Source organism: Heterocephalus glaber, unplaced genomic scaffold, assembly GCF_053883595.1.
Source record: "Heterocephalus glaber isolate CG9 unplaced genomic scaffold, H.glaber_assembly_v1.0 deba00001472, whole genome shotgun sequence".
Lineage (NCBI taxonomy): Eukaryota > Metazoa > Chordata > Mammalia > Rodentia > Bathyergidae > Heterocephalus > Heterocephalus glaber.
In genome coordinates this window covers 96,744,507-96,762,323 of record NW_028258315.1, presented here as the reverse complement: position 1 = coordinate 96,762,323, position 17,817 = coordinate 96,744,507, and the positions used below count along the sequence as shown (strand labels likewise).

At 44.3% G+C, this 17,817-nt stretch overlaps 1 protein-coding gene across 29 annotated transcripts in view; it reads left to right on the top strand.

The window, feature by feature from the left end:
• Cadps (calcium dependent secretion activator) overlaps positions 1-17,817 on the top strand; it is a 457,138-nt gene that overhangs the window by 292,306 nt on the left and 147,015 nt on the right. For all 29 annotated transcript variants that reach the window (XM_087182504.1, XM_087182502.1, XM_087182498.1 and 26 more), the window contains exons 9-11: positions 4,172-4,238; positions 9,649-9,757; positions 16,065-16,277. In XM_087182504.1, the coding sequence (XP_087038630.1) occupies positions 4,172-4,238; positions 9,649-9,757; positions 16,065-16,277 (389 nt within the window). The remainder of the gene's footprint in view (positions 1-4,171; positions 4,239-9,648; positions 9,758-16,064; positions 16,278-17,817) is intronic.

The window sequence follows — 17,817 nt, the reverse complement described above, 5'->3', positions numbered from 1 at the left end:
ACTCTCTTCCCTGAGCAGGGCAAGAGCAGCAGCAGTGACAGTTGGCCCAGGTCCTTTCAAAATGAAACCTCAGCCTCTGGTTTCCGTATCCTGCTCATCCCGCCCACCTAGGCATCCTGGAAGAAGGCACACATGAAGAGCTTACGGGCACTGCCTGAATGCTGCCTACCTAAGAGTCCAAGGGCAGAGGGACACTGAGGCCACGGGGTCTTCCACAGCTCAGCAACTCTCAGGGTTCCTTAGCCCCTGTCTATCTTCTTCTTCTCTTTTTAGCCTTCTGTAGCATACTAGAGCCTCTCATATAACCCGGATGCCCTCAGCAGTTGACAAGGATGACACTGACCCATTGGCATGGGTTCTATAAAATGCAACAAGAAAGGATACCTGGGAATTGTGATGCCAATAGAATTCAAAGTTCCAAAACCAGACCTCACTTTATTTTCCAGCAGTTGTGCCCAAAAGCTAAATTTCCATTTAGCTTTTACATTTAGTCAAATAAAGAATTCAAAATGAACCCTTTGCAGACCCAGTCTCTCTTTCTGTCCCTCTCCCTCCCTCTTGCTCTTTCTTGCTCTTTCTCGGTCTTCTGTATTGCAGACTGAACCCATGGCCTTTGCAGTAAGCTACACTCCTCTGGCCTCTTTTGTTTTTATTTTGACACAGCCTCACTTCACCAAGTTGCCTGGGCTGGGCTCAAACTTTCGATCTTCCTGCCTCAGCTGCCAGAGCGCTGGGGTTATAGGCTTACTACATGCCAGCTTCTGTGTGTCTCCGTGAGTCTTCCCTGTAGCCCTATGATACCGGATATTGTCATTCCCATCTTACTGCTGAAGAAACAGGCATGGGCAGCTAAGTCAAAGGAGAGTTAGTGATGGGACCAGAATTCCCACTCCAGTGTTTCCTAGTTTGAGACATAACCAATAGGACAAACTGCTGCTCGCTACCCTGGAATGCTGCTTAATATGTTGCTGATCCAGAATGCCACCCATCCTGAGAGCTCAAAGAGAGCCAAGGGCACTCCTGCCTGGCCAGATGGATCGGTCTGTAGGGAGGGGAACTGGCAGGGGCAGCTGTGTGTCTGCCATCCCGGACTGCCCATCTGCTCCAGGTGCTGTGCGTTCTGCTCAGTGAGCTGTTTCAACCTGACGAGACAAAGAGCTGGGGCTGGCAAGGCAGAAACAGTTCCTTGCAGCCTGTGCCCCACCTTGGTTTGGACACCTTCTGACAAGTGTCACAGGAGCAGTACATTCTGGGGAAGCCACACCTTCGCCCCGACCAACTGACACTGTCTAAGGAGAGCTCTGCATTTCTCTCTGATCCCAGCTTTCCTTTCAGAAGGCTTTAACCAGAAATTCCCTCTGTTCAATTAGAGAAGCAGTTCATTTTTAAAACTTTTTTCAGTTTATTTTTAACTGATACATGAAAACATAAATATTGTACATATGTATGGGGGTACCATGTGCTGTTTTGATGTATGTACACATTGTATAATGTTTAAAGCAGGGTAAACACAGCTATCTCCTCAAACAGTTATCATTTCTTTATGATGAAGCATTGATGATTTCTTTAAAATCCTGTCTTCCAGCTTTCTGAAATGTACATCATATAATTGCTATCTGCAGTCTCCCCACAGCAGCAGCACACCGGGGCTTCCTGTTCTGTTCTTTAGTAACCCTGGTCAACCCCTCCCACCTCTGCCCCTCTCATGTCCTTCTTTCAGTGAATGCCCCTGTTTGCTGGCTGGAATGCAGAAGGACGGCATGGTGGAATCTGGTTCAGAGTCCCAGGGCTCTGTGTTTAAATTCTGATCGGATCCGTCAGCAGCTGTGGACTCCTGTAAAAGTCACTCAGACCTCCTCAGGCCCTGTTCCCTCAACTGTGAAGGAATAATTGTAGTATAATAATACAGTTAATACTAACTATTTGCTTTCTCCAAGTCACTGTTCTAAACACTATATTTCTACTTTAGTCCTCACAACCCTTGAATGAGGTACCATTACTATACTTATTGTATAACAACACAATATTATTTTATTATTATTATTATTATCCCTGTTCTACAGATGAGAAAACTGAGGGTCAGGAAACTGAGGGACAAAGAACTTGGTTGGTGCTGGATGGCAGGTTTTAATACAGTGTTTTAAGATCTCATCAAAGTATTTAGATCACTCCGGTTTCTCAAAAGCGTGATGCTCAAAACCAACTGTAATAGGACAAGCATCTATCAACAACTTACCATGTATCAGGAACTGAGAGGAATTCAGAAGGAAAAACAAGGTTCTGAGCCAGGAGTTTAGAAAGAAGTACCAGAGTTCCTGCCCTCCAGGAGCCAACAGTCCAAGAGGAACAATAATATAAAAACAAGTAAATCATGGCAGTGGGTTAGTCTGCACAGCCCAGGAGGGAATGACTTCAAGGTGAGGGCGTGACCTGGGGAAGAACGTAAGCTCTCACAGGAGGAGCAGGAGTAGGCATTCCAGGGAGCATGGGTGGCTCAGAGTTATGGAGCCTACTGAAGTAGAAGGGGAGGAAAATGAGGAGTCTAAAGCCAAATCAAGATGCTGGGTTTAGCCAGATGTGGTGGTGCATGCCTGTAATCCCAGCACTCGGGAGGCTGAGGCAGGAGGACTGCTGAGAGTTCAAGGCCAGCCTGGACTACATTAGTGAGACCCTATCTCAAAAAAAAAAAAAAAAAAAAGATGCTGGGCTCATCCCTCTGCCAAGGTTCCCCCGGGTGTATCCATACCACTGATACCACCTAAGATCATAGCGTAGGTTAAATAATTATTTACACATTTTAATGTATGCTTTATAATTAGTTTATCAAGCCTACAGTATAAGGTTTCCTTTCAAAATACATTGATTCACTTAACGTAAACCAATTTAAAGAAAAATACCAAATGAATCATGAACCAGGTGGACAAATGTGGGACAGATCACAAACATGGAAGGTGAGAGGCCAGACTTTGGGCCTCCCTGTGAGCAGGGGAGAACCACCAAGTTCTCACAGGGAGAGGCTGTTAGAGGATGTGCAGCTGGTGGGATCTGCCTGTGGCCAGGAATTGGATGAAATCATTCCTGTGAGCCTGAAACTGATTCACTGGTTCATCTCCAGTTGTCCATGGAAGCAAAACTGTAGGCAGAGACTGGAATATGGGAGGTGGGGAAATGGAAAAACTTAGCAGAAGAGGAACTTTGCAGGCAGTAAAAGTCAGTTGTTCATGATGACTGGGAAATAAGGAGGAAGCCGAAGGACACAGGAAGACTCCCAGGTTGCTGGTTGAAGGTCCAAGTAGACTTTGCTTACCAGCCATTCTTAAGAGCCCCTGAAATAGGTCAAACAGTAAAAAGGTACATTAAGGTTCATTAAGGTACATTCATTATTCTGTTCCAAAGTGGAAGTTCTGTCTGCCTCAAGGTGAAGTGAAGACTTAGAAGTTGTCCAATCGATTTATGTTATTAGCCAAGTCCAGTTTTGGAACTTGAGAATTTGAATGTGTTTGAGTGTCACAAGATCTGCATGCTCAACAGAGTCTGAAAGAGCCCGGGCTCCCTTTCTGGATCAAGGCATATATAACAGCTCATGCAGCCGCAGTGGACAAAATAATACATGAAGGAATTAGTACCATTGATCTTCAAAGCCCAGATTGCTTTGAGCTATTGAATATCTCTGTAGTTTTTAGCTCCCCTTATTTCATTTTTCTCTATAAAGATGAAATCCCATCATTTGGAGAAAGGAAGAAGGAAGAGGGAGAATATCCTATGTTAATTGCTCTGCATTTGCCAGGATTACAGCAAAGTAAGAAAAGGAAAGGTTTTCCTGAATGAAACTAGATGAGAGCTGAAAGAGTTGAAGTTGCAAGACTTCATACTTTCTCTCTCTCTCTTACACAATATCTCTCAGGAGTTGTCCAACCTAAAAGACTTTTATCACATAAGCACACAAAGCCCCAGGTAATGACATTTTCCAAGGTGCTGTCTGGAATCTGCTAAGGATGGACCACAATTGCTCCTTGCCATGGACTGTGCCCACGTCCTTGTTCTCACTTTCAGAGCTCCCATGTCTGCATCTACCCCTGAGCCCATGTGCCTCCTGGTGCATGTGCCAGGATTCCTGGGAAATGTCCTCGCTCAAGCATTAATGCAGTTCCTGTCTTTCTCCTTCTCTTAGGTATTTATGGGCCATCGGTAAGAATGTCTGGAAGAGATGGAAGAAAAGGTTTTTTGTATTGGTGCAGGTAACTCTTCAACTCTAATATCAGTCTTAGGGGCCATCAGTGTTAAAAATGTGATGGGATGAATAATGCTTATTAATTAAGGTATGGCTTGTATACAGCGCACAAAACTTAAGCATTCAGCTCAATGTGTTTTTCCAGATTCTATGTCCAGGTAACCACCATTCAGAGGAAGATACAGAAGACAGAGGGCTCCCCAGTGCTCTTTTTCCTATTTTTATGTCACTTTAACATTTGAAAAAAGTTAATTCACACTTACTCTTTTTTAATTCTAATAACACAGAGATGTGAGAGATGCATGGGAGAGAGTAGACCCCCATCTCTGCCCAGGTCCATGCCAGGGATGCTAGACCCCAGGAGAGAGCAAGTGTGTAGCTATTAGGCACCAGGGACATTAACATTGTCTTAAAATAATTTAGTATTTCTAAGAGGCCTGAGGTAGTCACATCAAAACTTAGTTGGGTTTTGCATCTATTTTATTATTTAATATATTTGATTTTGAGTTACCTGTGTGGGACACTCTACTCTCTTGATGCCTGGGGCTTCCACAAGTTTCAAGCAACCTCCTATAACTGTGCTTGACAGAGTATTTCTTTCCAGAGAGATTATGTTTTAAACCTAAGCTAACCGAATACTTCCTGTTACACTGCAACTTGCTTTTTGCACACTAGTTATTGTAAACATTTTCCCACATTCACACTATAGCTCCTGCTCCAATACCTGGAAAGTTTTCCGTTTTTACTGGACTTCTGGACTCTTCAGTTTGGGCTACTGTTAACGAAGGTCCAGTGGACATCTGTGTGGACATACTGTATAGATTCAGATAGTTATATTGATTAATGATGCATTAGTAATATACAAATAATATGCTGACTTCCTTGAGTGTTTCTAAAAAATAATTTCCCAGAAATAGTAATACATGTCCTTGAAAAGTAATACATGGTTTGTTTTTGTGTATCAAGATTTTTCAGTTAACAGAGTTGCCTTTGCCTCTTTCTAACTTGCAAGCTCCGTCACAGTATTTACACTATAATTCAATTTGTAAAATTTTAATTTATACTGTACTCTGAAAAATGTCATGAAATAAGTCAAGTTATAATTTCATAACAAATGGTGCTTATTGGGTACTTAACTAGTATTTAGAGTACAATTCTGAAATCTCACTATGAAGCAGCTCCCTTTTAGGTCTAAATGACCTAGAAAATACCACCGATCTTGAACTTCCAGGACAACAACCTCTACAGAGCTCCCTCGAATCACTGCTGCTCCACTAAGGCAAAATGCAACTATCTTTCTATAAAGACACAGTCTCTGCTTCATTACTGGTGTAAGGTACAACAGAGCCTCACAGCAGTTATTCACAGGGAACAATTTTGGAGTGGTGCCGACCCTTCAAAATCATCTCTGACTAAACAGTGGAAAACATTCATCCGAGAGATCTTGCCTCCTACTATCACCTGACCAGTGCTTACTGCACACTGCTTTGTCCAGGGCATGGTGAGCGGATGCAGAGAGCTTTGAGGTCCGATCTCTCACTTACAGAATGGTACATGTTGCAGTTCTTTATACTCAAATGCAGATTCAACTAATTGAGGCTTACAAAGGAAAAAGAAATTAGTATACTGGATGGCTCAGAAATGGTTTACAGGATTGTTGAAAAGGCTGAATGACCCACCTTTGTGAAGGACAGAGCTTAGCATCGCTCCAGAAATCCTGGTTTTCCCAATGCAGTCATAGGACAAAATGGCTCTGATCATTTTTTATCCAAATCACTCCACTTGAGGGTCACATATCAGAAAGAGAATTGAATTGGCCCGGCATGGTCACACACCCAGCCTTCAGCAAGCCCTTTGCTCCCCTTGGACTGACAGTCCCACTGCGCTGGCTGTCTCTCTCTGACCCAAAACCAGGACACCGTTCCCACAAGGAGAAATGGACTCTGGACAGGAAAGACAGTTTGCCCCACCAATGTTATCATCATTCCCATTTAAAGTAGACAAACTATGTCCCAGCAAAGTTGTCTGAACTGTCCAGGGTTACACAGCTAGAAAGTAATGAGTCAAAATATCTGGTCCAGCTCTGGATAACTACAAAATCTGTGCTGCCTCTGGCCTTCATGAAGACACCAGTCAGGAGTCTGGGATGTAGATACTGTGACCCTTTATTCAAAGCCACATCACAGTACAAGTGGCCTCTGTCCCCTAGAAGTGTATACTTCACACCATAAACAATTTATCCATCCTTAAATCTTGGCTCAATCAGTTAATTCTTCTTCTTGAATACTTTCCCTACCAACTAGACCTAACTGGACTAAGTCCCTAAATTCTTACAGTGCCATCTAGCTCATCAGCTAGATGAGCTTTTTCATACTCATCACTAAAATAACACATCCCTAAAATAATGTGATTAATGCCTGCCTTCCTAATAAATACAAAGGCAGGAATCATGTCTGGTTTGTGCATATTTATATTACCAGCACCAAACACACCACCTACCTGTTGAATGAATGAATGAATGAATGTGCCATAATAGGGAGCTCTTTTCTAAAACATATGTATGTGAACTTGGGGAAAGGGCTAATGGCCAGGGTTCCATAAAAATAACAACTACCAGGACAAAAGCAAAGAAAAGAATTTAGACAAAACATATTGTCAGTTTGTATATCCATTTGTTTTAGTCCTCCTAAGTGGCAGGAGGAAGAGCCAACCTTCATCGCTAATCACTGCACTCTGCTTAGGGACAAGCTTCCTATATGTTAAAACAGTAAATCTCAAACCTAAATGTACATTAAGATACATCTGAGACTCTTTATCAACTCTATCAAAGGAAAATTTAAACACCAGTGTGATAGTGCACTCCTGTAATCCCAGCGCTCTGGAAGCCCAAGACAAGAGGATCACAAGTTCCAGCCCAGCCTGGGCAATTTAGTGAGACGCTGTGGAAGAAAGAGGGAGAGAAGGAGGGAGAGGGGGAGGCTGGCAGAGGGTGTAGCTCAGTGCAAAGGCCCTAGGTTCAATCCCGAGAGAGAGACAGAGACAGAGACAGAGAGACTCAGAGTAGTGTGCATTTCACTGGGAATAGCTTTCACTTAGTAAGGTCTTGTGGAAGCTTAAAAACAAACAAAACATTCCCAAGTCTGTGCGCCCACCCTTCAAGAACTCTAGAACAGCTAAGGTTCTGCCAAACCTGCCATGAGTAGAATTAGTCAGAGAATATTCTCCCTTCCTCTATTCTCTAATCTAAATTACCAAATCCTAAATAAAAATGATCCAAATACAACAACTCATGTTTATTTACCCACTCCAACCAACTCAATTTACCTGGCATGACTTCAGCAGTACAGCCAGAAGAGGGCAGCAGGAGACAGCTACAAGAAGCAAGCCACTAAAACCGAATAGGAGAAAAATAGGCCCAGACAGCACTGTAGTAGTAAATGCATAAATCTTGAAATAACCCCTTCTGTTGTGATATTTTTCTGATCTCAATTGAGTATCAGAACCTCTCTATTTGGCTAATCACATTAAGAAACTATATCACCTCTCATGTTGCCAGATGAGCTATCAGGTAGGAATTACCAGGGAACGGATCCAGTAGTTTCTGTGATCACCACTGCGTGGGGCATTGTGGGAAGTTGTGGAACGGCCTGGGCCTGCGCTTGCCATAACCTATAAATTAGGGGCAGGCAAATGTCTCTTTATTGGATTGTACATACCTGGGAGGTACCCATCAGACTCAGTGAATGCACATTAGATGATACACTGCTTATGGGGTGCAGTAGAACCCAGACGTGTGACTCCCCAGGCCTGCCTTCAGAGGAGTTACGATCAAGTAGCAAACGCACCAGCTGAGTGCACAGTGCTAGGCTGTCGGTGCCAAATGTAAGGGAACTGCTTCCACGCAAAAAGCATACCCAAAGGTGTTAAATGTTTGCTCTGTGGATGTTGCACATGGTGTGTAAAGCACAATGATCACCCAAAACAAAATGAAATACAAATGGGGGCTCTGAGGCTTAAAGAAGTGGTGGATTATCAGAGGAGGGTGGGATCCCAGGGCCCCCTTAACCCCACCTGCACTCATCCCTCCATCGTGGAGCAGGGGCTGTTGTTGGCCCCCCTTCATGGAACCGAGAATTAGTGCTTGTTGTCTCAGGAAACAGTTCTCTGTGGCCTGGCTTGTGCTTCACTTGAGAATGCGCCCTGTAAGGAGCAGGCTGTGCACCTCACAGGCACTAGAAAGAAACTCAAGTGGGGTGGTGGCATTTTCCTCAGGAACCAACAGAGGGCAGCAGCAGACAAACCAACCATTCAAGACCTTGCCCAAGGACACTTCATGAAGCAGGGAACCCTCAGGGCTGGGAGCGTGCAGCACATTTTTGTAAGGCTTGAGAACACTGATTTCTTATTGCCCTTAAAAACAACAAAAGACAGACCTCACGGAAGAAGAGACTAAAATTGTTCCCAGCTGGGATCAAAGTTCACTTAGGAAATGTCTCTTTTAATAAAAGGAACCAAGTGGTGAGGGATATGGCACTCCTTCGCCCAGACATTTGACATTCATCAGTGGCAAATGAGCCCAAGAGCTTAGCCTGAAGCTAAGGGAAGGCTTGCTTTCCCACGGGCTCCGTGCAGATAAGCCAGATGTAGAAATGCCAAGTATCCATGCCAGGGCTGGATACACCATGACGACAGGATCCTGGAGGTGGGCCTGCAGCCTTGGGCACCCACCCCATGCTGGCTTGGGTGCCACAAGTCGGTGGAGTGAGAGCTGCCACTTAGGGCACCAGTGACAATGGCCATGCCATGGGGGGCGGAGGATTGTCCACTGTGACTGGCACCTAGCAATCAAGTGCTCATTGCTTGTGACAGCATGTCATTCCTGCACTTGTCTGAGATGCAGGGAAGACTTTTCAAAGCAATCAAAAGCACTCATTCCATGAGGGGTGGGGGCAAAATGAAACGTGCAGCTTGATGCTGAGAATAGGTCTGCCAAAAATAAAATGCTGTTTTAAAATGCATAAATAAATGAGTGTCTAGTCTTTAACTTCAAAGCAAAAGGCTTGTGTTGTGTCCACAAGCAAGGCAGCCTCATCCAGGGCCATTGTCATAATAGGCAGAACCTATAAAATTGCTGATGTTCAACCACAACAGAACAGCAGTAATGATAGTGGCAGACCTTCATGGAGCACTTCAAGGGTCATGAAAAGATCTGATGCATTCATTTGTGGATTCAGTCCTCACAGTAAGCCTTAGCATATGTCCAATCTACAGACGACCACAGAAGCTAAAGGTCACACATTTAGAAGGTAGAAAAGCTGGATTTGAACTCAGGAGAGAGGACTGGATAAATGAGGAGGGTCTCTATGGGGAGAATGGGCTCTAGAGGGACAGTTTCACAGTCTGCTTTTCCTTCCCAGGTCAGTCAGTACACATTTGCCATGTGCAGTTACCGAGAGAAGAAAGCGGAACCTCAGGAGCTTCTACAACTGGATGGCTACACTGTGGATTACACAGACCCCCAGCCAGGTACCCATCTCTAGGCACTGGATGCAAAGAACTCTATGCTTCTCAGATCAGTAGCCAAGTACTAAATATCAATATTAGTAAATATTAGTGCTAGGCACTTAAGTGTTGACTCAGGGTTTCACAGGTGACCACTGCAGCCAAGACCCTGATCTGACAGAGTTTCCCTCCCTGTTGATGAAATGCCATCCAGGCCTGGGGCTTTTGTTTTACACAGGGGATGCTCTGGTTGAAAAATACATGCATTTTTCTTTTACGTATCTTTCCCACATCGATCATGCGATGCTAAAATGTGTTCCTGAAAAAAGAATTTCTACAGGTACACCAAAGACTGTGTGTGCGTGTGTGTGTGTGTGTGTGTGTGTGTGTGTGTGTGTGTGTGTGTGTGGTTTGTCACCAGGGATGTGTGGGCTTGGCAGATAGGATGCCTTCGTGACCTGGCTGGAATTCAAGAGCTCGATGTGGTTAACTGATGGGACTTGGTAAGAGCACACTCCCTAAGTACATTTTTTTTCCTAAGAAGACACCAGTCTCTAAGCATAGGCATCACAGCTCCTAAGCCTTATGTAACGAAGAGAACCATATAAATGGAAGTATTTCTTGTAAGTTCTACATTGCATAAGTTTTACATCCTGCCCCCTCACACTTCTCCCCCCACCCATTTTATCTTTTTTCCCAGAAAAATGAATAGAAATAAGCCTCAAAGAACCTTCAAAATGAGGGTGGGGGTGCGAAATCATTTCAGCATATTAATGAACAACAAGCACCAACAGCCCTCTCTCAGAGAAGTTTATTTTTATGCCAAATCTGCACAAGGAAAGCATTTCCAACCATACTGCATTATTTGGCCCAAAACCTTTTTTACTCCCATATTGCTCTTCCACATGCAACAAAATACACATAAAAGAAAAACAGTTTGAGAGAAGATGGGCTGTTAACCTGAAAAGGTGTGGCAGGGAAGGCCTTGGCCTGGCCCCCTTAGAGAAACCAGCGCCCCCAGAATTCCAACACCTTAGGACTTCCACCTGTGACTTGCATCCTGCCAGAGCATGGTGCAGAGCTGACCATGTCAGGCACGAGCAAAAGCTTTGCCTGGAAACCCTTCATGATGAATAGAGCCCAGAGTTAGAACCTTACTGTGTTGTAGAACATCTTAGTAAAAGGAGGGGCCCTGCACTAAGAAACCAGGTGTCAGACTGTTCTCAATAGTTTGGGTTCTTCTCAAGTCATTGGGCTCTCTTTGAAGAAATATATTCAGTCATTCCTAAGACCTTCATCTTAACATGGGAGGCTAAAGAGACAATCTGAAAAGAAAAACTAGTACCATCTCAGAACAGTAACTTCCTGAAAGCCAGCCCACCACTCCCTTCCTCCCTGATTGCATCTGCCCCTCAGTGCAGCTCACAAAGTACACAGGACTTGGATCAGCATCCCACTTTGTAAATGCAGAAGCTGAGATTCCAAGAGGGCAAACGCTGCCCCATGGCTGGGCTGGAACTTGGGATCTAACCATGGCACTCTTTGGCACTTGCTATATGAACAGCAATAATAAAGTGATAGTTCTTATTTATAAGCTGACAGCAGAATTTGCTTCCTATAGTGAGGCTAGGAACCGGGAGAAAGTGCTTCAGTCTGCACGCATAAGGAGTAACTGCTCAGATATTGCTAAAGCTTTTTTATTTCTTTTCTTAATCTTGATCCCATGAGGCATAATTTATAAATTCCTTTTACAAAAGATGTAAATGGAAGGTAAATTGATTATGATCTTAGGGATACGAAGCAGCGTCTTCTCTCTGCCTTTCCCTGTGCCAAGTCCTGTATTTCCCAAGTAATGTTTGATTGAAAATGCAGATTTAAATATCCTCAATTGTCATTTTGTTAAGAAAACATTTAACTTAAGATTTCTCTTCTTTTTCTGGTTTTGGGGATTGAACCCACGGCCTTGTTCATAACAAGACAAGAACTTTACCAAGCTACATCTCTTGTCACTCAATCCCTGAACTCAGAATTTCTTCTTTTCTTTCTTCTTCCCTTTATTTTTTCTTCCTCTCTCCCTCCCTCCCTCTCTTTCTCTTTCTCTTCTTTTTTTCTGTTTTGAGACAGCATTTCACAGAGTTGCCCAGGCTGCTTCAGCCTCTCGGAGCACAGAGGTTACAGGTGTGTACTGCCCTTCCATGCTTACTCAGAATTTCATAAAGAGTGCTTATTAAAAATAAAGGTTTCTAAGCCCACTCCTGGCATGTGAACCAGAAGGAGAGGAAGCAGACTCCACTCTAGGGGATTTCAGTGTACAAGAAGGTTGCCAGCTGTGGACCTAGGTACTGACATTCTAGCCCGTGTGCTCAGACATTTGAGGCAGCTCCTGGAAGGTGGGCGTGCAGGTTGAAGGGAAGCTGGAGTCCATCTCTGCTTCTCCCAGTCCCCGCTTCCTTCAGGATGGCGGTGAAGCGCTGGTAGAGATGCTGCTGGGCTCTGTCCTCTCGAAGCCAGGCTTTCTCGTCCAGAAGGCTGGAGCTGGATGATGTCCTTGCCTCAGGACGAGCCCAGGTCCCGACCCCAAGGGTCACCACAACCCAAGCATTTTTACTAAATGAGCTCTACCTATTTAGAATCCTTGAGGTGTCAGTTTGGGGAATTGGTAAATTACTGTAGGTAAGTTTTACACATGAGCTACTCTTTTTAAACTAAAACTGAAAATGTTTTCCTTTACCTTTCCCTGAGTGTGATTCACAGGGTACACAACAGTCTCTCAATTCCCCCAAGCAGTGAAATCTTCAAATAAAAAGAATTCCATTCAGAATAATGCTATGGCACAATATGTCAAACAGCTAACTTTGGGCATAGACAATGTATTTGGGTCCTTTTTTTTCCATAAATAGAAGGTGGTATCTGCGCACCCCACAGCCACTGGCCAGTGATGGCTTGCCTGGCCTGCCTCCCTCCATCACCATGTGTCTTTTGGTCCTCTGTGCTTCCTCCCCGGAGAACCCTGCATGATGGTAACAACCCATCATGTATTGCAAAAGCCATCCTCAGAAACTGCTGCTCTTGCTGACTCTGAGCCTCTTGTAGCACAGGTCACTGTCTTCTCCGCTTTCTCCTGTCTCGGTCCTCTCTGAACTACCACTCCCCTTCCTCCTTCCTGGTCTCCTCACGGTGTCCTTGGTCTCTTGCAGTGCAGTGCCGACAGTCTTCGGCTCTGGAGCAGCCAGATATTGGGGGTTAGAAGCCCAGCTCTGCCACTTACAGATTGGTTTATGTTCCAGGGTAGCTTTCATTTTCTCTGTGATAATTTCTTCAGCTGGGAAAGGGAATGATAGTACCTAATCATAGGACTATTGGGAGGAGTAGAGAAAGATCTGAAAATTTATCATCTCTCCAGTTGTGGCTCTGAAAGGCTGCACACTGGAGAGAGCTGAGCACTTCCCAAGGTCCTGTGGCGCTTTTGGACAGTAGCTCCAGGGACACTGTCCTCACCCCCCAGCAGCATCCTTGGGGGAGGTGGAAGGGGAGGGAAATCCAGAGCTATCTAGCTAGGCACTGACTGACTGCAGCGAGGCAGCTGATCCTGAGGTTGCCAAAGACAAGACTGCAGACCTATACTTCCTTTTACCTCTTGGTGCTCACTTTTCAGGCTGAAAGCCTCTTTAAAAGTTCTTTTACCTCCTTGCCTTCCAGAATTTTTCTTATCAAGTCATTCTTAGGCTCATCGGGTTTTTCCAGCTTGTTATATATCCCCTGTCGCAAGTTACATGCTTATACCCTTCACAAGAAGTTAGACAAAATAGTCCTCATAATCATAAACATCAAAAAGATTTTTATCGGAACTTTATTGAGCCAGGTATAGTGATGCAGCCTGTGATCCCAGCACTCTGGAAGGCTAAGGCAAGAGGATCACAAGTTTGAACTCAGCCTGGGCAACTTAGTGGCTTAACAAGACCTTGTCCCAAAATAAAAAGTAAAAAGAACCAAGGGCTGAGGATGTAGCTCAATGTAAAGGTGCTGGCTTCGATGTCCAGAGCTGAAAAAAAATTATTGATACTATATCACTAGACTAAAGAAATAGCTATCCATTACCCCAATCTCTGGCCATTGTAACTCATACTCTTCTACAATAGACACCTGAATTAATATTGTCATCACAGAGAAGTCCTGTGTCACCAGAGATCTCTTCCAATGCCAGTGTCAGACAAGTTATTGACTGGACCTCATTGCAAATGTTGAGATGCAAATCATTCATTTATTCTCCTCTGTACTTTAATAACTGAGAAAGGAATGAGGAACCTGATGTCGATATTTAGATATTATGCTTTATTCTTTGGTGGAAAGTCCCAACTAACCTAAAGTGCAGGCTTCTGGAATCTGTTGATAGATACAATACAGCTTTGTCCTCAGCCCAAAGAGACACTTGTACTTTCCTCTAAATTTTTACCTTGAGAACTACCTAGGGGAAATTAGGGCTATAGCTTACTCACTCCTTCAACAAATATTTGTAGAGCACCTACTTTGTGCCATGCACTATTCTAGATGCCCAAGGATATGGCTATGAGTAAAACAAGCAAAAACTCCTTGCCCTTGTGATACAAAAGAAAGTGTGTAGTTTGCTAGAAGGCTATAAGAGCAATGGAGAAAATTAAGCAAGGTAGGAGAGGCAAGCACCAAGGGGTAGAGGTCAGGGAAGGCCTCATCAGGAATGTGAATTTGAAAAAGACATGCAGGAAGTGAGGCTGTGACCATGGAGACATCTGACAGAAGAGTAGTCCAGGACCAGAGAGCAGCAAGCGCAAAGTCTTGAGGAGAGAGAGTACTGGGTGTTCATGAACAGTGGGACTGCCACAAATGAATCCATGGTGCACAGAAGGCAGAGAGAGAATGCTAGGAGGAGACTGTGGCAGGAAGGGCCGCTTGATCTGGGCTGCAGGCCTTGCCAGGAGGGGGCCTTTGTCTGAGTGGAATGTAGAGCCTCTGGCAAGTTTGAGCAGAGGAATTATCTAACTTGACTCTTGTGCTGAAGGGCTGACTTTGACACCATGTTGAGAATTGACTAGAGAGTGAGACTGGAGGCAGACACTGGAGGCAGACTGGGGGCTGTTAAAGGAGCCCAGGAGAGAGATGGTCACAGCCAGGTTTGGTGTAGCAGCATGGGAGTGTGAGCACTCACATCTGGTAATGTCCTAGGGGTAGAACTCTGAGAATATCAATCCCCTCTGGAGAAATTAGGAACCGAGAGAGTAAAAAGAACCCACTATGGACCTCAGCTTCTGTAGAGATGGGCTGAAGCTTTTCTGGGATGAAGAAGAGGCTTAGCAGAAGGACAGTGCTGGGTGAGGACAGCTTGGTGTGTCCATTGGGTATCCATGTGGAGAAGTCAAGAAAGCCATTGCCTGGTCAGATCTGGAGTTCAGCAGAGAGGTCCCAGGGCAAGGAGGATTGTGAGGATCTTTAGCATGTTCGTCCTACTAAAATTTCAGTAACATCATGGGAGGATGTGGGTAAAGAAGAGAGGGATGCAAAGACAGGATACCAGAATACTCTCACATTTAAAGGCCAGGAGAAGGAAGAGCAACCAGCAAACAAGACAGAAAGAGCAGCCAGGGAGGAAAAGGAATGCAGTTTCCTGGAACCCAAGTGGAGAAAGCATTTCAAAGAGACAGGAGTGTGTGTCCAGTGCTGCTAATCAGTGATGGAGCGAATGAAATTGAATTGATTGTCAGATTCAGCAATGTGGAGGTCATGGGTGGTCTTGACAAGAAAGTTTCAGTCAAGCAGCAGCTGGAATGGAGGGGCCAAATAGGAAAGAAACTATTGCTACTTGAGTATGATGCTCAGAGCTTGTCAGAAATGCTGGCTCTCAGGTGCCATTCCAGACCTCTAAATCAGAAGCTGCATTTATCAAGATGCCCAGGGAACTCATAAGTGCACAAGTTTCTGATGCCTTGGTAGAGATAGTCCTTTCATTGTAAAGAGAAGAACGGCAGGGTAAGAATTGACAGGGGAGCAAGAATCCAAAGAGGTTTTGTTGTTATTGTTCATCTATTTCCAAATATAAAGGAGACAGGAGTGTGGGTATGGGCAGAAGTGTGGGCATGGGCAGAAGTGTGGGCAGCCTGCAAGCAGGCTGCTTGATAGTTCCATCGAGCCAGGCTCAAAATGTCTCTTCAGTGCTATGGTCCCACTCATGGCCAAGTGGTTCTCAGAATCCCTGCCCTAGCATCAGGTAAATCCCCCCTTCCCTCCTCTGGTTCAAGGAGAAGCTGCTGAAACTGCCTTCTGAGTCTTGCTTAGAAGTTGTTCTTTCCTTGCCTTGCAGGTCTGGAAGGGGGCCGAGCCTTCTTCAATGCAGTCAAAGAAGGAGACACAGTGATATTCGCCAGTGATGATGAGCAGGACCGCATCCTGTGGGTCCAAGCCATGTACCGGGCCACTGGACAGTCACACAAGCCCGTGCCCCCGACCCAGGTCCAGAAGCTCAACGCCAAGGGAGGGAACGTGCCTCAGCTGGATGCCCCCATCTCACAATTCTGTAAGTAAATATGCCATTTCTTAAAAATATAGCTCCATAGAGTAAAGCAGATCTTCCAAAGTTGAATGAGAGAAACTAGTGACTTTTATATTTAGGATTCACAAAACCGTGTTTGCTAGAAACGTATAGGGGATTCAGGGCGAAAGTTAGGACCCTATGGTAGGTCAGAGTTATTTTAAAGTGCAATACTTGGCATTCCCCACCAAGGACTACACGGAGGAAAGTGTATTTTATGTGTGTTTCTCCTTCTTTTAGTGAGACTTTGGAATTCAAGCCAAATGTATTTGTTTGAGTCCTTCAAATATAGCAGATTATCTATGTCATTGCTTCATTTCTTCCTATTAAATGTAATTTTAAAATAGTGTTGATTTGAAATCAACTCAAATCTGCAATTTAGAACCATTTAAAAATAAATGATGACATTATCACATATAGTGGGAAAAAAGTACCTAAAATTCCATTCCTAGCTAAAGTATCAGATACCCAGAAGTGAAGCCGTCTCCTTAAATAGCCACAGTGAATATTCCAGTTTCTTCTCCTTTCACCTCTGCCTCTGCTTACTTTCTTGTCCCTTTGCCCCATCTTCTTGATACTTAGGAATGACTTTTCTCTCTGAACACTTGTGATACACAGGGTAAGGTGAAAGCCAGTATATGCTTGTAGACAATTTACTAAAACAAAGAAAAATGCAGACATAAAGCAGGAAATCAAGCAAACCCTCACTCGAGGGGAATTTTTTTTTTTTGGTACTGGGGATCAAACTTGGGACCTTGCGCTTTTGAGAAAGCCGGCAGAACCACTGAGCTAAATTCCCGGCCCCTCACTCAAAATAGAAACATTTGTCTTACCCTGAATATCAAGTCAACCAGGGTTAACTCAGGTACAAGCCATGTTAGCAGTAGTCCGGGTGATCCCTCACTTTAGTTCGCAACCCACTTCCTCAGTCTGGGCCACTGAGCAGCTGTCTGGAAATGAGACATCCTAGGGGTGAAGACACATGAGGGCCCTACTCTCTGAACAGCTGCGTCCCATTGGAGAGTCAACCCAGAAATCACATGGCTTCAGACATTGATAAGCACCATGAAGAATGTCAAGTAGTGGTGACTGGATGGAGAAACAATATTAGACAAACACATGATCACAAAAGGCTTCTCTGGGCTTAGCCGAAATGCCAGGGATCTTGTCCCACAAATATCTGAGGAAGGAGAATTGTAGAAAAGGGAAAGCAAATGAAAGATCCCAAAGCAGAAACTCAATATCCTGCAAGCATTTTCAATCTCTCCTCTGCAGATTTTAGGCAAAACAGAGATAGAGACAGAATTATTTTGCAGCTGTAGCAACTGACTAGAGATCAATTCTCTTTTAAATGAATTTAGCTGCTGTGTCCATTTCTGTCCTAAACTGTGTCCTTCCACCTTGAAGTACCCTCTATGGTTGGGAAATACAACTTTTTGCATGACAAATTCTGTTCATTGGGTGCTGCCAGGAGCTGATGGTTTCTTAAAGGAAAATGCACTCTTTGGTGGAAACTTGTAAATAA